This window comes from Esox lucius, chromosome 21 (genome assembly GCF_011004845.1).
Source record: "Esox lucius isolate fEsoLuc1 chromosome 21, fEsoLuc1.pri, whole genome shotgun sequence".
NCBI classification, from domain to species: Eukaryota; Metazoa; Chordata; class Actinopteri; order Esociformes; family Esocidae; genus Esox; species Esox lucius.
The window spans coordinates 22,545,930-22,566,927 of NC_047589.1; the positions used below are offsets into that span (position 1 = coordinate 22,545,930).

General features: G+C 41.2%; 1 protein-coding gene across 1 annotated transcript in view; it reads right to left on the reverse strand.

The window, feature by feature from the left end:
* The window catches only part of LOC105025724 (lethal(3)malignant brain tumor-like protein 4), an 84,215-nt gene that overhangs the window by 58,038 nt on the left and 5,179 nt on the right, over window positions 1-20,998 (reverse strand). The window contains exons 2-10 of the mRNA XM_010896632.3: window positions 15,557-15,659; window positions 11,114-11,211; window positions 10,934-10,988; window positions 10,629-10,714; window positions 9,170-9,274; window positions 8,560-8,695; window positions 7,081-7,172; window positions 6,435-6,586; window positions 5,112-5,188 (exon numbers count right to left, since the gene is read on the reverse strand). Of these exons, the coding sequence (XP_010894934.2) occupies window positions 5,112-5,188; window positions 6,435-6,586; window positions 7,081-7,172; window positions 8,560-8,695; window positions 9,170-9,274; window positions 10,629-10,714; window positions 10,934-10,988; window positions 11,114-11,194 (784 nt within the window). The 5' untranslated portion in view covers window positions 11,195-11,211; window positions 15,557-15,659. The remainder of the gene's footprint in view (window positions 1-5,111; window positions 5,189-6,434; window positions 6,587-7,080; window positions 7,173-8,559; window positions 8,696-9,169; window positions 9,275-10,628; window positions 10,715-10,933; window positions 10,989-11,113; window positions 11,212-15,556; window positions 15,660-20,998) is intronic.

A 20,998-nucleotide genomic window follows, 5' to 3' on the forward strand; every position in this document is an offset into this window, starting at 1 on the left:
ATGAAGCAGAATGATTACGAATAAATTATGGTAAGGTACTAAATGTATACAATCAATGATGTAAATTGCTTTGATCGGAGTTGAGGAGAGGAACTGGCCAAATAAATCCAACTTTGTACACTACGGGCTGGTTTCACAGACACAGATTAAGCCTAGTCGAGGCCTAAAATCTCAAGGGAGTTTTCTATTGAACTAGATTTCTTCTGTCCTAGGCTAGACTTAATCCATGTCTGCGAAACCGGCCCTCAGAGATGTAAAAAAAATATGATCAGTAGTTAATATATTTGGGTGGAACATTCAAGATTTGACCCTGATTTCACAAGGTTGCTCATGATATTATGCAGCTCTCTGGCTAATAGGATGGGTAATTTGGCAGCAAACTCAATATACGGTATGTTTATGGATGCAAACATCCAAGGAATAGTCCAGCACACAGTTCTAGAGCACATGTCTCCTCTGATAGTCAGATACAGCTAAGGGACATCTACTATAAGGGCTAGAACATTCCTGAAAAAGATGGAATTAACCCTGGAAACTATAGTCGCGATGAACCGGTAGCCTTCCAGTATGGCACAATCCTCCAATTAGTCTATTAGTCTACTTTAGCAGGGTTGCCATCATCATCATATTGTCAAATATAACTTGACAGATGGCAATGTTGTCTTAGGTAGCTTAGTCAGCAGGGCCTGCTCCAGACATAAGCAACATAAGAGATCGCTTAGGGCTTCCGACAGCGAGGAAGCCCTTGACCGATAGGGGAGAGTGTGCCCAAATCATATTTTGCTTAGGGCCTAGAAAAGGCTAGAGCCGGCACTGATAGTCAGGGATAGTCAGGGTAGCATTAGCTAGCAAAAAAAAAATTTTGGACCCAAAATATAAAATTGCTAGTCAATGTTATACTGCAGCTAAAATCAATGATGACTTTGAAAAGATAAAAGGTTTAGCGACAAATAATTTCAGATGAGTATTGTGACAATATGTGCAATATGTACATTTTTGAAGGTTTTAGAAATATGTAAAATGGGGGGCATTTTTCATGCTAAACCAATCTGTCAAAATCACAACACAGCAAAAACATGTCTCCTCAAAATTACAAGTAAAAAAAACAAAGAAAATTTAAATGACAAAGAAAATGCTTTAATTAAGCAAAGTGCTACAATTGCTTGCAACACGACCACAGATTCAGAAACCAATCTACCATTGGGCTGACTAACTCTGAATGTTTAAGGCAACAGGACCAGTTTCAATAGGAGCATCTGCTCATCAATGGATTGCAGTGACTGCTTATAAAGTAATGTAACATGCACATATTTTAATCCGGGAAAATAGCGTCTTCTAATTTAGGCTACCTGACGACAAACAAATAACAAATGCCTTTCTTTGCTGGTTGTGATAACTGGATATTCTGACCACTCAACCGTGCTAACGACCTCTGAACTGATATGAACAAACTGAATGGGTCTGAAGTCCGCATGCTGGCAACATGGAATGAAGCACATTAAATGTAAGAAAAAACATGGTTTGTGCAAAGAAGCAGCTTCGAAGACTGGTGGTAATATCTGTTGTTAGTGCCTACAGATGTTTCAATTTCAAAGTAATGAGGCCTTTCACTTATTCTCATGGAAAAGTATTATATAAAAAAGGCACCTACATCTGTCCCTACCATGACAATACGGAAAGGCTAAGAATACCACATGAGGAAGAGGACATGAAAGCAATGAGGAGTCCAGATGGTTCACAAATATCAGTTATGTGGTCAAGACAGACCTTATTTTCTGATTTATTGTACAGCAAAGTGGTTAAAGGTAAAGGAGTTTTAGGCAGAAAGAGCAGTAGGTGGAATTTGAATCCATGCAATACATGGACAACAAAGGCAGCGAGCCACAGACATGTTCACTTTGTATCTCTAGTCAATGCAATCATTTAAACTAGTCAGGCTTCGTTTCAAATGAAGTTCACAGGCGAAAAAATTATTTGGCGGAATACATCCGCCCTAAGAGACAAGATACCATCATGTTAGTGCGAAATAAAGCTGGCCAAGCAGGCTCCTGAATTCTAGAGTGTCTGAATGTCTAGAGGGTCTATGCCATGGTATCTCCTAACACCACATGGGCACCACTGTAACTGCTTTAGCGGAGGCAAGGAAATGTGGTCTGATCGGAGTTTGGGGAGCAGGAAGCGAGGGGGGGAGTGTGTAACCTTATTATCAATGGTCCATTACATGCTCTTTGCATAGGACATGGATCAAGGAGTTACAATAATGTTTTACCCAACAGCTGTGATAACAGAAACTATAAAACATTATCCACACCTCTTTTTACCTTTATGGCCTGCAATTGATCTGATGTAGAACTACTGCTCCAGGGATAATTTAATAGCTCAAACTATGCTTGCTTGCTTCAAAGTGGGAAAAAACTTTGACAGCTGCAGTTTTTCGACAAACAACTCTCAGAGAGCACGTTATCCGAATGTTAGCAGCTCAGCAGATTGGAGAAATGGAAGAGCGAGCGAGGGAATGAGCAAGAAGAAAATGGATATAGAAAGTGGAAGCAAGAAAGAGCGAGAGCCTTGAGGGATTCGATATTCTCTCCAGTGCTTCTGACCTGGATTCCTTACCAACGGGGAGTTTGTTAACTGCTGAAGTCGTTTACATTACAGCTCCGGGTGTGTAATTTCTCCTCCATCGACACGACCTGCACAGAGCTAAAGCGCCGCAACTTGAGTCACACAGCATAATTATGAGTGGCAAATGGGGCTCTACTCCGACTCAATGCGGCAACACAATAGGGGGTTACTGTATGTTTATGAGTATGTCACGATTTGCAGCAATAGCTTATGTTTATGTTGGAAACAGGACACAAATCCTAAATTTAAGCAGGCGTGAGTGAAATCCTAGTCTGACTAAATTCCACCAACAGGAGCTCCAACTCACCATAAGCACAGACAACAGATTAGAGAATCAATATTTCATGTAAGTAAATATTATTATTATTTTTGGAAATGTTTGCGCTGGTCTGTTGAAGCTTTCACTGGATCATTCATTCCAATGACATGCTTTAAAATATAAGATATTATAGCCCAATTTAGTACAGCTTGTTACCATGGCTTGTTACCAGAACCCTCTTTTTGCATTGCAAGGCATGTCAATAAAAAAAAAATAGTAAATGGCCAATGATTTGGTTGTTAGTTTAGGTGTGGATAAGTATGAGCAGTATAGTATTGTAGTGTATTTAAGCTATAAGGCCTGAAGGAGTGTGGCATATGGGCAAAATACCAAACTGATTTGTTGATTGGCTGATATCCGGGTATGACATCACATCAATATTTACTGCTCTAATTGCATTGGTAACAGGTTTAGAAGAGCAATAAGGCTTCTCGGGGGTTTGTGATTGGTGGCCAACATACAATGTACTGTAATACACGGTTGCCTATGGACCGCTCTTAGCCATGGTATATTGGCCCTAACACCACACCCCTTCGAGCATAACTGCTTACATATACCAGATATTACACACAGATGTAAGACAAACCCAAGCCGCGGCGTACCAGATCTAACATACAGGTTTAAGACAAACCCTTGGGCTTCACTGCCTAGACAACCAGTGCACTAACACCTTGCATGTAGGATGATGTAACTGTCATACATATAAATGTCCTCTTCAAAGTGTCCCTCCATAAAACACAAGAACATTCAGTGTCTTTAAACAAGGTTGTGACACTGAAAGGGGACATTTTAACCAGCAAATGTAATAAGTCATAAATAAGTCATTATTTCAGCACTGACATTTCAGATGAATTCAGATTAAAAATAACTGTTCATATCTTTCTACCAATGGCTACAGGGACTGAGGGGAATGACCATTTTAGCAGACACTACTCCAGATAAAAGGCTTACTCTGCTGCACATCCACAACCCATATAGAGAAAGGGCTGTATGCCAAAAAGATAATTTGAGACAGGGGGGAAAAATCATCTAAATTATTCTGATGGCAAGTGTACACATACATTTGTTTTACATTTATCCATTGCGGACATTATTCAGTATGATACAGTAACAGTAGGACTAGAGATGTATTCAGTATGATACAGTAACTGTAGGGCAAGAGATGTATTCAGTATGATACAGTAACAGTAGGACTAGAGATGTATTCAACATGATACAGTAACTGTAGGACTAGAGATGTATTCAGTATGATACAGTAACTTTAGGGCTAGAGATGTATTCAGTATAATACAGTAACTGTAGGGCAAGCGATGTATTCAGTATGATACAGTATCTGTAGGGCTAGAGATATATTCAGTATGATACAGTAACTGTAGGACTAGAGATGTATTCAGTATTATACGGTATCTTTAGGGCTAGAGATGTATTCAGTATGATACAGTATCTGTAGGGCTAGAGATGTATTCAGTATGATACAGTAACTGTAGGACTAGAGATGTATTCAACATGATACAGTAACTGTAGGACTAGAGATGTATTCAGTATGATACAGTAACTTTAGGGCTAGAGATGTATTCAGTATAATACAGTAACTGTAGGGCAAGAGATGTATTCAGTATGATACAGTATCTGTAGGGCTAGAGATATATTCAGTATGATACAGTAACTGTAGGACTAGAGATGTATTCAGTATTATACGGTATCTTTAGGGCTAGAGATGTATTCAGTATGATACAGTATCTGTAGGGCTAGAGATGTATTCAGTATGATACAGTAACTGTAGGACTAGAGATGTATTCAGTATGATACAGTAACTGTAGGGCAAGAGATGTATTCAGTATGATACAGTAACTGTAGGGCTAGAGATGTATTCAGTATGATACAGTAACTGTAGGACTACAGATGTATTCAGTATGATACAGTAACTGTAGGGCTAGAGATGTATTCAGTATGATACAGTATCTGTAGGACTACAGATGTATTCAGTATGATACAGTATCTGTAGGGCAAGAGATGTATTCAGTATGATACAGTAACTGTAGGGCTAGAGATGTATTCAGTATGATACAGTAACTGTAGGGCTAGAGATGTATTCAGTATGATACAGTAACTGTAGGGCTAGAGATGTATTCAGTATGGTTCAGTAACTGAAGGGCTAGCTACTCACCCTGAGGTGCAGTGAGAGGTCGTCCATGTTCTTGGCACCAGCCTACTGGGTGGATGTGAGGACTGCTGGCATCACACCTAAAAAAATAAAAAAAACACACAGACTTTATCTTCCCACACACACACACACACACACACACACACACACAATTCATTACCTTTTTAACCTGTTGGGGTAAGGGATTAAAATGACCTTTTAATGCAATTTAGATTTACAATACCCAGTTTGAGATAGTGAGATTATTGCAACGTCACTTAACATTCAAGTTGGCTAGATTAGTAGTATAGTATTTGTAAGAATTCCACTGAATTTCTGCGGGCTTTGAAATTATACAGCAGCAATGTTATTCTGTAGAAGAAACAATCATGAACTGCACAGAATGGCTTGCCTACCTGCAGTCGCTCATGAAAACATAAAATCTGACTGAAAAATTACCTCCATTCCAAAACACTGGACCCCTATAATTTCACCCATAACCCCCCAAATCCAGAACAGAAATAAGGTGTGTGTGCAAGTGAATATGTAAACAAGTATTTTTGCAACAGTGTTTAAAATAAATTATTAGTTGACGTGAGCGTACATGTGACGCAACGAGGAGACCTGATTACTGTGTCTTTGCAGGCAGTAATGAGGATAGGAGGCTAGGAGCTTCTCCTACTGGATAGTCTCAGTATGACACTGGAGGAGGAAAAATAGATAAAGGATGAAAACAACAGCTGAAATTTCTCAGGCCACTTTGGCAAACAGTTGTTGTTGTTCTTTTACAACTGACAGATCTCCTTTTCATCAACAGCATCTTGTCAAATTCCACGGCTTCTGTCATTCTCCCACACAAAGCTTCTGATCCGAGGAACTGGACCATGAATTACGCTTCATTTAATCAATGTGACTCCTATGAGCAAATAATGGGTAAACCGCCACTGACACTCTGAGGAAGGGGAGCAAGTTCTGTTGGATTTATGTCAAATGTGGTTGGTTTCTGTGTCCCATAACATTTGTTAAGCTACCCATTGATTCCGGCACACTGATAGAATCCAGAGCTGGCTTACATATTGACTGGTATCAACTTTGTTAGTCTGATTATTCTGAGACAATCCAATCACTGATGCCACACAAACAACTTCAAGAATGCCAGTTGATGGCAGTATTTATCGATCTAAAATAAAAGAAATAAAAACAGCAGAAATAAAAACAGCTCATTTCTCAGGAAACCATTGCAGATGATAGACCCGTTTCGCAGTGGACAAATTCTTGTCCCCTTTTGTTATCAGCTGAAGAAAAACGGAGAACAACTTGAACTGAATGGCAGGTGGCTTACTGTACCAGTAATCATAGCTGTCGTCCCAGTTGTCGAAGTGAACCAGGAAGCGATTGTCCACAGTGTCAGCCACTGACGCCACGCACACCAGGCATGGGTTTTTCCTGTCCACAGCCTCCAGTTTCATACCCACTTGAAACTTGGAGGTGCTCGTTGTCTGTGGACAAACAGAGACATCACTAAGGCTTGAACACTTCCTGAAGTCAAACTGGAAAGTAGTTGAAATGGAGGATTTAAGTAAATATTGAAAGATCTTGCATGCACAGACGCTGACCTAATGGCTTGGCAGCATTATGAGTTTAAACACAAGATAGGATCATACAACAGATTTTTTCCCCAGATCTATCAACCAATTCCTGTTATATAAGTCAAACAGTATTTCTAAGGCATTTTAAGGCAGGGGGAATAAAAACAATAAATAAAGTGTTTTGGTACTTTGCAGGAATGAAGGAAATTCTGTGTAAGTACTACTACACATTAAAACGTAAATGAGGCGTTGCCAATCTAAAGAAAGTAGTGTTTAGTAAGCTTTACAACAACAACTGGGACACATTGTTCTAATCTGCCATGTGAATGAAGGTCAGCTTTTGGCCCAAGCCATATTTACAGGAAAGTAATGGTAAGCTTCCTTTACCCTGACCAAGCACTTACACTGTTTGGGGATTTAAACAGATTCTTTGGTGCAGCTTGAACATTGCAAGTCTCTTGGTATTTTTCCCAGTTAAATTGACTTTCGCTGTAGCCTGAAAATAAAGAGTAGAAAGAGAGAGAGAGAGAGAGAGAGAGAGGTAGAGAGAGGAAGAAAGAGAAATAGAGAGAAAAGAAAGACAGGAAGGTAAATAGGGATTATTTGAAGCAGTGACAAATATTGTTGTGCCATGTACATTATGTGATCTGGCTGTGCTTTGTAGCGCATCATACTGCTGTGAATTAGCAATAAATGCTGATGGTGTGAAAATATGATGTACCCCATGAAAGAAAAATCATCCATGAAGTAGAGTTTATAGCCCATTCTCATGTTCTGTAGTCCATTATATTTAATTAGGATTATACAAGCACAATGTCTTACGGCAGCAATACAAAGTTAACTGCTTAAGAGGACTTTTTATACTACTGAGCTGAACTGAGCCAAGACAAACCAAGCTGTACTGATGAGCTGGCATGGTCCCACACCATTTGATGTCCAGTTGAGCAGTGACAATGCTGGGTTAGCAACCACATTTCTCCTCACAGGAATGAATGCTTACAGAATGTCAAGGCCGCTCCATTACCAAATACTTATCATCCAAACAAATCACAGAATCTATAGACAAAGTTGTATTGCCCGCTCAAATTACACAGGTCATCACAGTTGAACCAGCTTAGTTGAGTAACGAAACAAGGTTAAGTCAGTGGTTGCATTTTGATATATGTTGCATTAAAGAATCCATGTTTTGCTGGTTTACAGAGGGTCATGTCATATACTTATAACCAGCGACTCATGGTTATAACAGGAGGGTCATTTCGTGGTGATAACCAGCGGGTCATTACGTGGTGAAAACCAGGGGGTAATTTCCTGGTGATAACCAGCGGGTCATTTCCTGGTGATAACCAGCGGGTCATTTCCTGGTGATAACCAGCGGGTCATTTCCTGGTGATAACCAGCGGGTCATTTAATGGTGATAACCAGAGGGTCATTTCATAGTGATATGTCAGAGGCAGAATTGTACTGTTACACTGGATTATGAAAGTCCACAAACTAGTTCCAGACTTCAAATTGTCCTGCCATAAAATTACAACTAAAAAGGCATTAAAGATTTAACTGTCCATTGGAAGTGAATTTTACAGAAAATATAAGTTAGATGTCTTGATTGCGTATGTCTTCTCATCACATAGTTGATATTTGGTGGAAGCACCAACAGCAGACATTACAGCTATAAATCCTAAAACCTGCCCAAACCTTAAAAGATGGCTCTGCACTGACCTACCCGAAAAGAGTTGGGTTGGGGTTAGCACATATATCACAAGTCACAGTTCCTAAACTGTCTGATTAGATTGCTCTGATCTGATCTATCCAAGCAGGCAGAGTTGGGTGTAGGGCAGCACAAAAGTCACAGTGCCTGATCACAAGCCTGATCTGCTGTAGCTCACCTTTTGGTGGATGGAGCTTGTGTCTGGTTGCCTCACACCATCCAGCTGGCTTGATATCAGGTGAGTCAGCATTTACCCAGAAGTCATAGCATTCAGAGTAGCCATCGATATGGAGCCGCAATCGGTAGCCAATTACCTTTGACAGAACAAAATCCAGAATGTATGGATGCACATGTGGTCTTTATACCATCATTACCACACTGCATGACATCCTTCTGCTCAGTCTTCCCAGGTTTACTGCAGTAAGCTACTAACAATGCAGGCCCGTTCTGTTCCATTGCGAATAATGGGGGAATAAGACCCAATGTTTGACACAAATAGAAATTCCAACAGATTGTGTTGTAGATTTGGAAAGTGGTTGTTCTCATTTGCACCTCCCATTACACATAGGTGCCCAAGCGTTGTTAATCTAAAACAGAAGTGGATGACATCGGATTGAATTGACAACACTAAATTCCCAGGAGCCTCGTTTTTAACGGCAAGAATCTCCACACGCCCAACAACAGTGCAGCGTGGAACCCAATTACAGTGCGTGACCTGGCCAGCGTAGGTAAGCTCTTGGTTGATGCGCGTCTGGAAGGGAGCCAGTTCCCTCCGTGCTGCGGCTCACCTCGCTCACGGACAGGACGCAGAACATGGAGGGGTGCAGGGGGTCAATTCCTTCCAGCCTCATCCCCACTTTGAAGCCACATTTGCTGCAGGGAAACGACTGGTCCTGGGATGGATGGAGGGAGAAAGGGATGGAGGGAGAAAGGGACAAACGCAAAATGAGAGACAGTGGGAGAGAGAAAGGACAGCATGAGTGAGAATGACAGCACAGTGACTGTGGGAAAAAAGAGAGAAGTAAACAGAAATGCAGAAGAATAGGCCTGAAACACTGATTAAATATCCTCTATAGAAAATCCACACATATATATCTACTAGGAAACACAACATTATCATGCTCGCATGTTCGTGGAGGTTGAACCCCCGCGCTCAACTGTGTCTTGGCAGCAAGGTTGCCGTGGAAACGGGAGTTTGTGCCTCCAACGGAACAGATGTCCCATCAAATCCCTTCATAGAAAAATTCATCCACCTCACAGCATTTTTGTAGAGCAGGATTTATTCCGGCATTAATCATTCTTAGAGAGACAGTGAGAAAGGGAGAGAAAGAAGAAAAGAAAGAAGGAAAGAAAGAGGGAGCAGGAAGGGGGGGTAAAGGGAGAGAGAAAAGGATAGGGGATCCACCACACACTGCAGGGTTTGTCATAAAGGGGGGACGACCATACAATGAGCTAATCTGTTGCCTGAATATTTTCAGTGATCATTCTACATCCTTCAAATCTGAAACTTCCCTCCTACAGAAGAGCCAGCCGCGACACACGATCATACACTCTCCTTCCAGCTGAAGTCCCACAGTAAAAACCAATCATTGCTTGCACACCAGAACCAAATTTTGACTTGGATTGTGATGGTGGTGATAACTTTTAGCCAAGCTGAATTTTTTTTGAGAACAGCATACTTTTTAGAGGAAATGTCAATTGAGTGATTATGTCCCACTGTCCTCAAACGCAAGGTCATTAGAAAAGCAATTCTTATTTTGCAGGCTCCTCATTGGCCCATTAGAAACCATTGCCGCAGAAGAACATCAGAAAAGTATAGGCACAGTGCAGGATATTTTTTGTACTGCAACTTTAGCGCATCCTCCTCTCCCCCTCCCTCTCCCCCCCCCCCCCCTTCTCTCCCCCCCTCTCCCTCTCTCTCTCCCCCTCTGTCCCCCCCTCTCTCCCCCCCTCTCTCCCCCTCTCTCGCTCTCCCCCTCTCTCCCCCTCCCCCCCTCAAAACTTGTAATGAACGCTAGAGTGAGCCACATGTACAGCAGTTCAAGCGCCCCAATTTGCAGCACATCCTTCTTATTCAACATATCATGTTTTCACACAGCTGGCTTATGGTCATAAAATCACTGCAATTCCGGTACGAACGTTTTCAGTTTTCATTGTGTGTTAATTCTTGCTACTGCGCCCCCTAATGAACAGGCTTTTGGAGTCAGGCAACAGCAGTCTCTACTGTTGGAGAGATGAGATGCTGACCTCAGTGAAGAGCGTTGGGGGAGCTGCCATGGCCTTCACCTCTTCCAGGTACTGGTCCCACGACCACGCCTTTTTACCACTGGACGCTGCACACAAACACCACACGCCACGTTACAAATACAAACCACACTTTCCTTTGTAGCTCCATGGGTCAGGTTCTCAGAGTCAGATTAAGTCTAGTCCCAGCACAAAGTCAAAAGGAGTGTGTGAATTCACGTTAGCAGCCTGAACAGCGCTTGACAGGCGCTAAGCGCAACGTCACCTACGATAAAACCTGAATGTTGTGGTACATTTTAAGACATCACCTGTTGTGCTTGTCACTTTGTTCTTCATCCTTGTTGCGTCCTCTTTTGGTCGCTCCTGAAATATCAAAGTTGTCAGTTTGTTGGAAGGAACTTCGGAAAATATTTTACTTAAAGCCAAAAGGTAAAATGTTTTCAGAAAATGATCTTAAGCTCAAGTGAAGTCAATACATTCCTACTCACTCTTAGATAATATTCCTCCGATGCGCCTTTTCCAGAACTCACACTCAGTTTTCTTCTCTTTCTATCCTCTGCCTGCATCATCAGAGACAGGATCTATTCTGAAACCAGAAAAGGGAAATCAACATGAAATACAAACACAGGCCATCGGAATGCATAAACAAACTCATTTCAATTCCAAGCAAGAATCCCTTTAAGTGTAGACATTTGACTTTACAATATACATACATGTAAAGAACATTGGGCATATTACCCATGTGAAGAGACTCATTAAAAGGGGTTGATTTGATAAAAACAAATGCCCTATGCAGTCTCCCGAAACTAAGCAAACTAATTACATTCAATGTCTTATGAATAGCACATGAATAGTCCGCTGGGCGTAGAAGCAGCTGGACTGTCTGACTGCAGGATCAGCTTCACTGGAGCTCTAGCATTGTAACATGTGTATTGAATGAAGAGACAACACACAATCTAAAAACTAATCCTACAGGTTTGTGTAGGATATTTTACAGGTTCTTCATTTTGAAACTGTTAGTGAAACCCTACAAATTCTCTGGTGTCCATTTTTAATATGCTTCCTAAAAAAGTCTGCATACCCTGTAAAAAGTCTGCATACCCTTAGTTCTTAATGCTGTGCATTGCCCCCTTTAGCATCAATGACAGCGTGCAGTCTTTTGTAATAGTTGTCTATGAGGTCCTGAATTCTTGCAAGTGTTACAGCTGCCCATTCGTCTTGGCAAAATGCCTCAAGGTCATGCAAAGTCTTTGGTCATCTTGCATGAACCGCACGTTTGAGATCTGCCCAGAGTGGCTTGATGACATTCTTATGGCAGTTTTGGCTGAAATCTTTCTTGGTCTAACTGACCTTGGCTCAAAATTTGTGATTGAACAGTACTGACTGGTATTTGCAAGGCTATGGATATCTTTGTATATCCTTTTCCATCTTTATAAAGATCCATTACCTTATTACGCAGGTCTTTTGACAGTTCTTTTCTGCTCCCCATGGCTCAGTATCTAGCCTGCACAGTGCATACACATGAGAGCTAACACACTCATTGACTATTTATACACAGACAATAGTTGCAATTTAAAAAGCCACAGGTGTGAGAAATTCACCTTTAATTGCCTTTTCCACCTGTGTGTGTCACCTTGTGTGTCTGTAACAAGTCCAAACATTCAAGGGTATGTGAACCTTTTATCAGGGCCATTTGGGTGATTTCTGTTCTCATTATGATTTAAAGAGGAGCCAAACAACTATGTGATGACAAATGGCTTTATATGATCACTATCCTTAAATAAAAAATTTTTTTTTTTTGCATGATCAGTCATATTTTCAAAATCAATGCCAAAAGTTCAGAATTTCTGCCAGGGTGTGCAAACGCATGAGCACAACTGTATAAAAGGTTTTCCCCAATAAATTCAACCAAAGAACCTGAGCCTCACTGACGCATTGGCAAGCAGACTGTATCGGCCCAAAACAAATCGAATAACTCATACCTGATTATTTCTGACTGATCTTTTCTCTGAATAGTGGTCCAAAATGTTCCTGTAATTCTTCCTTCTCAAAACATTGTCTAGTTTGAGGCATCTGTTCTATTATTATTTACTCTCCAATATATTATTTACTAAATGTAGATCTAGGTACTGTATAATGTACAGTTACAGAAAGACAATGTGTGTTTATTAAATTTTCATATTTTGTCTATTAATTGTGCTTTATTTTGTGATGCCATTTAAATATGTAAAAACATATATAACTTTGAACTTGCATTGGTTGAAATTAGAAACATCTAAAGTAACATTTCTATTGATTGTATGCCAGGGTACAGAAATGACAAAACGACAGTACGGGCTGACTGTGCTACATGAATATCAGGTATTGTCCAGTAATTTCCTCATTGATGCATCCATAAGAAACCCTAGAGGATCATCCTTGTACCTTTTGTCCTGAGACTGTACATGCACCCCTTGCTTCAGATCGAGGTGCAGGTACAGTGTAAAATATATCAAATGGAATGTGGCTTGACTACATGTGTGCCCTGTGGTGGGTGGCGCAACTGCTGTAGGGGCCTGCATTTCCCAGAAGACAGCAGGAAGCTGTGAGCCTCCCAAAGGAGTTAAAAGAACAGCAGCCAACTGTATCGAGACTGTTGCCGGAAAACAAAATGGACTCCGTGTACAAGACGGTATTATTCACAGTTGTGGCATGAACGTGCCCGAACCCCATGGATCAGTGTCGCACCCATGCCCCAAACGGAGAATGCTGGTAGCTCCCGGGAATCTTCAGAAAATAACCCCAAACCCACCCCCACACACCTGCATCCTATCGGCACCTCATCTAGACAGGTATTAAATGGCTCCCAGGGAGAGGTTTTGGGTGCAGGCCAATAGTAAAGAGAAAGATAATGTAGAATCAGGCAAAGCTATATGATGGAGGAAGCTCGCCAGGAGACGGAGGGTTCCGGGTGCGCCATAATTACCTCTAGAACACATTCCTCCCAAACCACCACCAGGAAGACGCCTCAGAGACAAAGCAGTCTCCCCATAAAAGGGATTTGTCTTTTTAGTTATTCTTTTCTCCCTCACCCATCAAGGTTTAGTTAATAAAATGCCCTTGAGGGCCCTGAACACACCAACTGTGTCCGTTCCCTATGTCTCCCCCCATTACACTGCAGGAAAAACTGAGGATCAGACCCCCCCCCCCCCCCCCCCCACCTTTTGTTCTTACGGACTAAAGACCCTGAAGCTTCTGCCGACCACGTATTGCGCGTGTGATTATTCTCTAATTAACGCACAGCACCCACTCTACTAGCAGATAAGAGTGTACTCCGGGGGAATAGGGCTTGCTTCATACAGTTACAGATCAAAGCTGATTCAATGCCTCATAGACCACAATGAGTAGGCTGTTCTACATAACAGGACAGAACAACATAGTATTCCATTTACTTGCAATAGCAACATGTTCTATTACACCATAGTTCTGTGTAGTTGGCATCATCGGTTCACAAGAAAATCACTATGACTCAAAATAACAATGTAGACTGCTACCGCTTTCTAAAAACACATGTTTAAATGTATTTTAGGGTGTATTTTGACACTTTGAGACAGTTATGAAATGGCAGAAGGTATACAGATAAGAGAGAAACAAATTGAACAGTTGGAATTGGGAACTGAATCCCAGTTCTCTGTCAAGCGAGCGGCTGTGTGTGTCTGGTTTGGGAGTGCCACCGCTAGACCACAGCGTACTTCTAAATGCACTGAACAATGATCAGTGTTGGTCCCACCGTTCAGAAATTGTCCAAATGATTACATCCCTCAAATGTTGTGGAAACATTTGTATACATCCCCGTTAGTTAGCATTTGCCCTTTGCCAAGATAATCCATTCACCTGACTGGTGTGATATAACGGCGCTGATTAAACAGCATGACCATTACGCAGATACAGTTTCTTCTGGGGACAAGAAACGGCCTCTAAAATGTGCAGTTTTGTTACAAACAGTGCCGACGCGACCAATTAGAAATGCAACTCAAAAACCTAAGTGAAAAGATTGCAAAATCAGACATTTGGTCACAGTCTGGAGCCCAGAGATTTAGTCTCAGAACGGTTCCAGCTTCATGAAAGCCAGCTCGGTTTACTAGAGTGGCCGGAGCGGTCACCAGCTCCCAGTGGAATGTTTCCAACATCTTGTAGAATCTATGCCCCAAAGAAGCCAGCCTTCTGAGGAGGGGGAGCACAGTACTGGATGGGTCTACCAAATAAATGATCTACAGAATGTAAACCTTACATAGTGACCTTTATCGTAAAGTGTCAAACAGAAGGAACACACGGCAGGGTAAGTCAATCACTGACACTGGAGGTTAGGTGAGGGCCAAATTCCAACCCAACCACACAGTCCACCACCGGCAAAGCAAGGAGATATCGCTGATGACTGGTCAAGAGTTAGAAATGTGAATTGAAGGACACCACAGAATCGTGTGTGCAGTTTAGAGGCACAAAACGTGAAGCATACACGCACATGTTTTTAGATGTTTTGAGATGGCCTCCACAGCAACGAACCATCAAATAAAGGTTTATAGCTAGCAGTTGCTCTGACACAAATGGGCGCCCTCTGTCTCAGATGAACTATGTTGAAATATCACCTCAGGGCGAGAGAGTAACATCACCTTAACCTTATTTGACCCCAGAAACAGAGTGCAATCGTTATATTGACCATTGACCACTGCAAATTGCAAAACCATCACTCTGGCTGCTGTTATCCTAAACTGACGTTTGCAAGGATAGTGGAAATGCCTGGGCAGTGCACTCACTCCTGACATTTATTTTCTGGAAGGGGAGGAATAGAAGCTGAAGATAATTTAGCTGTGACAACATCCAGTGGTCGCCACCGACACGGACCCCGCTGCTGCAGTGTGTGAGCCCAGCGATACAGTGACGCAGTGACTCACGGGTTGGTAACTGCACTCGGCCAGTCTTCTGACTAATCAGGGACTCTGTCTCCGAGCTTCCATTTCAATCACATTCTATGTCCTCAGCAGACTGATTCGTGGCCTAGAAAAAGACAGAAAACAGGAAATAAATGACAGGTCGGATCGACAGACAGGCCAAAGTTTGATGTACACTTACATTTGTTTATAACAATAAATGTACTACTCCGCAGTGTTATTAAAACTAGGTGCAGCGACTAGTAAAAAAACTAGTGTTGAATAGTTCCCCAAAACCAAACCATTATTTCATTTTACAAAGAAAAGATTAGGTTATAGGACACATTTGTTTCATAAGTGACAGCATATACTGCAATGAGGATTTGACTGAATGGCACCCATGGTCTCACTCTAAAAACAACTGCATTACCAAGGAATTAATATTAACCGCCCTATTTGGGGGAGGCTATTAATTGGTGTTGACATGAAGGTCTCTAGTACTCAGAGCTTAAGAAGACCTTGGGGTGGGTAGAGGAGCTGAACTGACTGCAGACTCTGATTAACTGGGAGAGGCTGTCTGCCAAGGAGCTCCACGCGGGGTGGTGCATTGAACATGCCTCCCTCCACGGCACCACTGATCTAACTGCTTAATGTGACAGTGAAAGAGCCACCAGGAGGTGTTAGACAGTGAATTTCCAGGAGGTGTGTGATTTGCGCATGCCGTAGAGAAGAGAGGCAAGAAGACCGGGTTTCGGGGAGTAGAAAATAACTTCTAACCAGCATGTAAAGTACAGTAATCCTAACACTTCATGTCCTTCAAATATTGCATTGATGAAAATGTTAATGGGCAAATGATCAAGTTGCACTTACACTGCCCACAGCGTCCTCAGGGCAGCAGTACAAAACTACACGAAGAGTCGTAAATTTTTTGAGAATGTGAAAACAATGTGAGCTTATAAAGCTCACCACAACACTAATGGCAAATCAAGATCATCTGTATTGTCCCTCTCCAGTGGTGTTGACCTCTACAACTGGGTTACAGCCCAGCCCCAGGACACGTTCCGAAGCTACACAACAGGCATTGTAATGCTGAGGCTACTAAATACCTGACAGGAATGAAAAGTCGTCAACCCACTCCACTTAAATGACAATAGCATGGATGTCCCCTCTGTGACCAAACTCAAAAAAAAGAAAAGAAAAGAAAAAAAGCAATTAACATTGCTAAACAATGGCCACTAAAAAAAAAACGGTATAATGTAACGTGGAATGATTAGATGGAATGATCCAGCCTGACAGCAGGCTCCTGTAACTGAGTGTCGCTCATTCATCACAAATGAGTTACGGACGCATGTAGAAATGAAATAAAGATAATGGCAGCCTAATACTAATATGCGTCATTCTCTAGACAGTGAGAGGTATGTGAGAGAGGGAGACGTGGGAGGGAGAGAGTATAGCAATGTGACAGATTCTCAGCAGCAGTGAGCAAGGGACCCATAACATATTAAATAAAAAGTATATATTTTTATTTTTATAACTGAAAGAGGGATGCAATTTGACACACCTCCACATGCATCAGTCTAAGGCTGCTGAACCAAGAGGCTTGATCATTAATGTTCCATTGAATAACAACACGTGAAATGTCTGACAAGAGGCCTATTTTGGTTCACAATAAAAGAGCTTGCCCAAAGCATCCTAAAACATAGCATAAAAAAAACCCCTAACCATTCCCATTAATGGAGACTTAACCAGAGTGCTCAGATGAGGGAAAGTGAAGGAGAGATAGGAGACATGGGAAAAATATTTTCATGGCAGTCTGACGCTTTCAGTCCATTCTTCTGGGGAAAAAATAACTTTCCAGCAATCTTTTTGCAAGTACATGGGTTTACACGACCCACGGACTGCTCTTGGTAGTATCCCTGTTGTTTAATGAAAGCTTAAAGTATTGACATCCTGAGCTTCATCAAAGCCTTCGTAAGTCCAGTCTTCATCAGACGAGGATCTGAATGAGTCCCTTAGCAAAACTGATCAGCCTATTTATGACCTTATAAACATGTTGGGTTTGCCTTCTAAAGAGTGCACTTTGTATTGTAGCCAATACAATCCTTTAATCATTCAATTAAACTCCATTTGTCAGCTGAGTAAACGCTCTCTGTCTCTAGTCCTATGTGCTCTGATGAAAAAAAGAGTAACAAAAATTACTGTTCAGTTGCCTGTTGAAAAGACTAAATGTGACAGTGATGGCCAAAGCGCCAAAGGCTGCCACTCTGTTGACCTACGGTACTTAATCTTAAATAAATCTACAATGACTCTCCCTAAATAGATTGTGATTACAAGTGGATCCCCCTCTCCAGTGTGGTTTGAGAATTAACCTGGAATACTTTTCTAGAATACTCAGTGAACACTTGTTTCCGGTCCTATCATGTATCTGCAGGGTTGTGGTAGTACTACAGTATCTGCAGGGTTGTACTGTAGTACTCAAGTCCAGGCGCGCAAATCTGGATTTCCAGGACTCGTGACTCAACTTGGACCTCACCACTGTGACTCAGCAACCCTTGTCCAACCATTGGTGACTCAGACTTGAACGACCTGAGGTCAGTTTTCACTGGGAACGGGTATGTTATGGTAAGGAGACATAATGAGCGGCACTAGATCCTCAGAAAACAGTTTTGCAGTGAAAAATTGGTGCCACACACAGCAAACATCGGCCAGTGATCTGCGGGGGAGCGGGCAGGCAGGCAGACAGGCCGACTCCACACCAGCTCAGACCATACACCTCACGCACACAAGTCTTTGTTCCCCATAACTGACCAGTGTCTTCCCATTGCATGCTCAAGGTAAACACAGAGATCTAGGAAACTTTGTTTAGCAGCCTTCTTATTTTCGCCTCTCCCTATGGGAAAGTGGTCAGGCTTTTTGCCGTCTCGATAATCCATCGCATTTCCCGTGTTGCGTCCCCCCCCCCCCAAATAAACGGCTTAATCGTCGCTACATTTTCTATTCCTATCCAAAAAAAAGAAACTCTTTAATCACTAAAAATGATATTGTCAGTACACTATATTTGACTGGATATGTACAATTATTTTGAGTTAATGTGGTCCTGGTTTCTCAAATCAATCAGAAATTGGTGAACTGAATGGGATTTAGCCACCGGGACTAGTGACTCAGCTCGGTTAAGTGACTCGATTGCATCTGTCGGCCTGGCAGTGATGACACATCACTGGAGCTAGAGGCAGGCTCAATTAAATGTACCGGTATTATTAAGCAATTATTTCAAGTATCAAGCACAGCTACACTAAAAACGAAAAGGATATTGAAGGATCTGTCACACTGAATCTGTTGGGGATAAGATCTTCACACAAAAATGGAAGAGTATTTCTGTTTTTAAACACCTTTAAATTGTCCTCAAAAAACTATTTGAAGAACCTTTTTGAGGAACCATAAAAAAGGTGGTGTTCTTCAATTAATGTTTAAGGGTTCCACCAAAGTGTGAACATGATGGATGCTCTTTTTTGAGAGTGCATATATAGCGGGTATACCAGTGTTGCCCAGTTGAGAGAACATTGTGCTTAAAATGCCAGCATGAAAACAAAGGTATGAAAATGAATACACTCAGTACTATATGTTTTGCTGAATTAAATAAACTGCTAAATGAATAGTGTAAAACGTGAAAGGACCCCCATCGAATCCTTCAAGAACCTCTTCTTCTAAGAGAGTACTGCCTTGAAAAGACCCACTAGGAAACATTTCAGGTCACCAGCAAAAGCAGGGGAATTCATAAAGCTAACCAGGACCCATCAAATTTACTACAGGGTGGTGACATTACCTGGGGAATTTCCTCTCACGTCACTATTTACAATATAATTACCATCTATTAACTCTGCAATGCCAAGGAAAACAGCAGACAACCAAAAGAAAATGACTGTTTTTATGGGCTTAAACCACATTTCTCATATGGATCCAGTTTTTCAATCATTAATTTCTATTAAGGAATACCAATTAAACAGGTTTTACTACAATGGTGTACAAACACTAATGTATGAGGTCACTTGGGTGAGCAGTTTTTGGAGCTTTATATATTTGGAGCAGTGCAATATGGGAAGGGACCACCCACACAGAGTCAATACAGCATGAGGCTGCACACATTTGCACGTTTTTCCTGGACTAAACTTCTACACAAGAAAAGGCGACAGAAGCAGGAGGGCATCGAGGGTAATTGTGAGTTTTGTTTTTTAAAGAAACAAGCTTAAAGCGGGATTCAGCAGTTGAAACAATAACAAATGTTCGTCACCGCCCCTGTTTCCGTAAAAGGGCTGGAGAAATCAAACAAGTCTCAAATTCAGCAGTGCTATGGATGCAAAGGCTGACCATCCATGAGTTCTTAGAGGCTGTAGAGTTTCTTTTTTACATTTACTTTCTTTACAAACAGTATATTAATCTAAGATTCTTTTTAGGCTTCTGACTGGATTCAACAGTAAAACTAAGCTCATGATACATGGAAATAATTTTAAGTCCAAGAAAGATATTTAGCAGCTCCAGGTGAGCCCTTCAAAGAAGCTTTGAGAGAATTGTGAACCATCATCAGATTGCTCTGTTCTAAAGCAGCTTCTAAAAAATTTTAATAAAAATAGATACGCACTTTAACTTCTTAACATTACATATCACCCTGTTACAAGTGCAAGACATTTTCCTGGACAAACACATCCCTAATAATATATGATTGTTAAATCATAATGCTTCTAACGGAAAAAATGAAAATCGGGATCATGAAAACAGATTGCTGTTGTTAAATAAATCGAAATGAGTTATTACTTATATGCATTGGGCGAGAAGCGTGTAGATTCACCATCTCTGGCTCCAAAGCAATTCCTAAGAGAAACAAGGTGTGGAGGTAACAAGGACAGAGGTAGGAAGATTTTCATAGCTTGAAGAGTATACTGATTATTAATTTAATTAGTGATTATTATAGCCAAATGAGTGTCAGAAAATAATTGATTCTATCAACTATGAAAACATAATTTTGTTGTTTCTCTCTTCCATTCTTTAGGAATGGTTTGCATTACTGTACCTGTACTGTTCAATGACAATAAAGTTTAATTTAATCTAATCTAAACATTACTACATATAATAGAGTTGACAACTAGTAGATACATTTAGAATGACATGTATAGGTTTTGTTGATGTTAAAGTGAGTTATGTAATCACTGTGGCTATTCAGACCTGTAATTCCAATGTGAAGCTGTAGAAACCATGTATCATACAAAACTGTGTATAAAAGCATTGTGAAATGTATTCCCTCACATCACACTTTGGCCTGTTTATTTACAGAAAGACCTGTGAGTGTCTGCTTGTGTAAACACACTATACAGTAAATCCTGTATGTTCAAAGATGCCGTGGTGAAATGGGCTTGTGGTGTCCAGAGCTATTGTATCATCTGACTATAACTGGTGTCAGACCAGCCTCGGCAC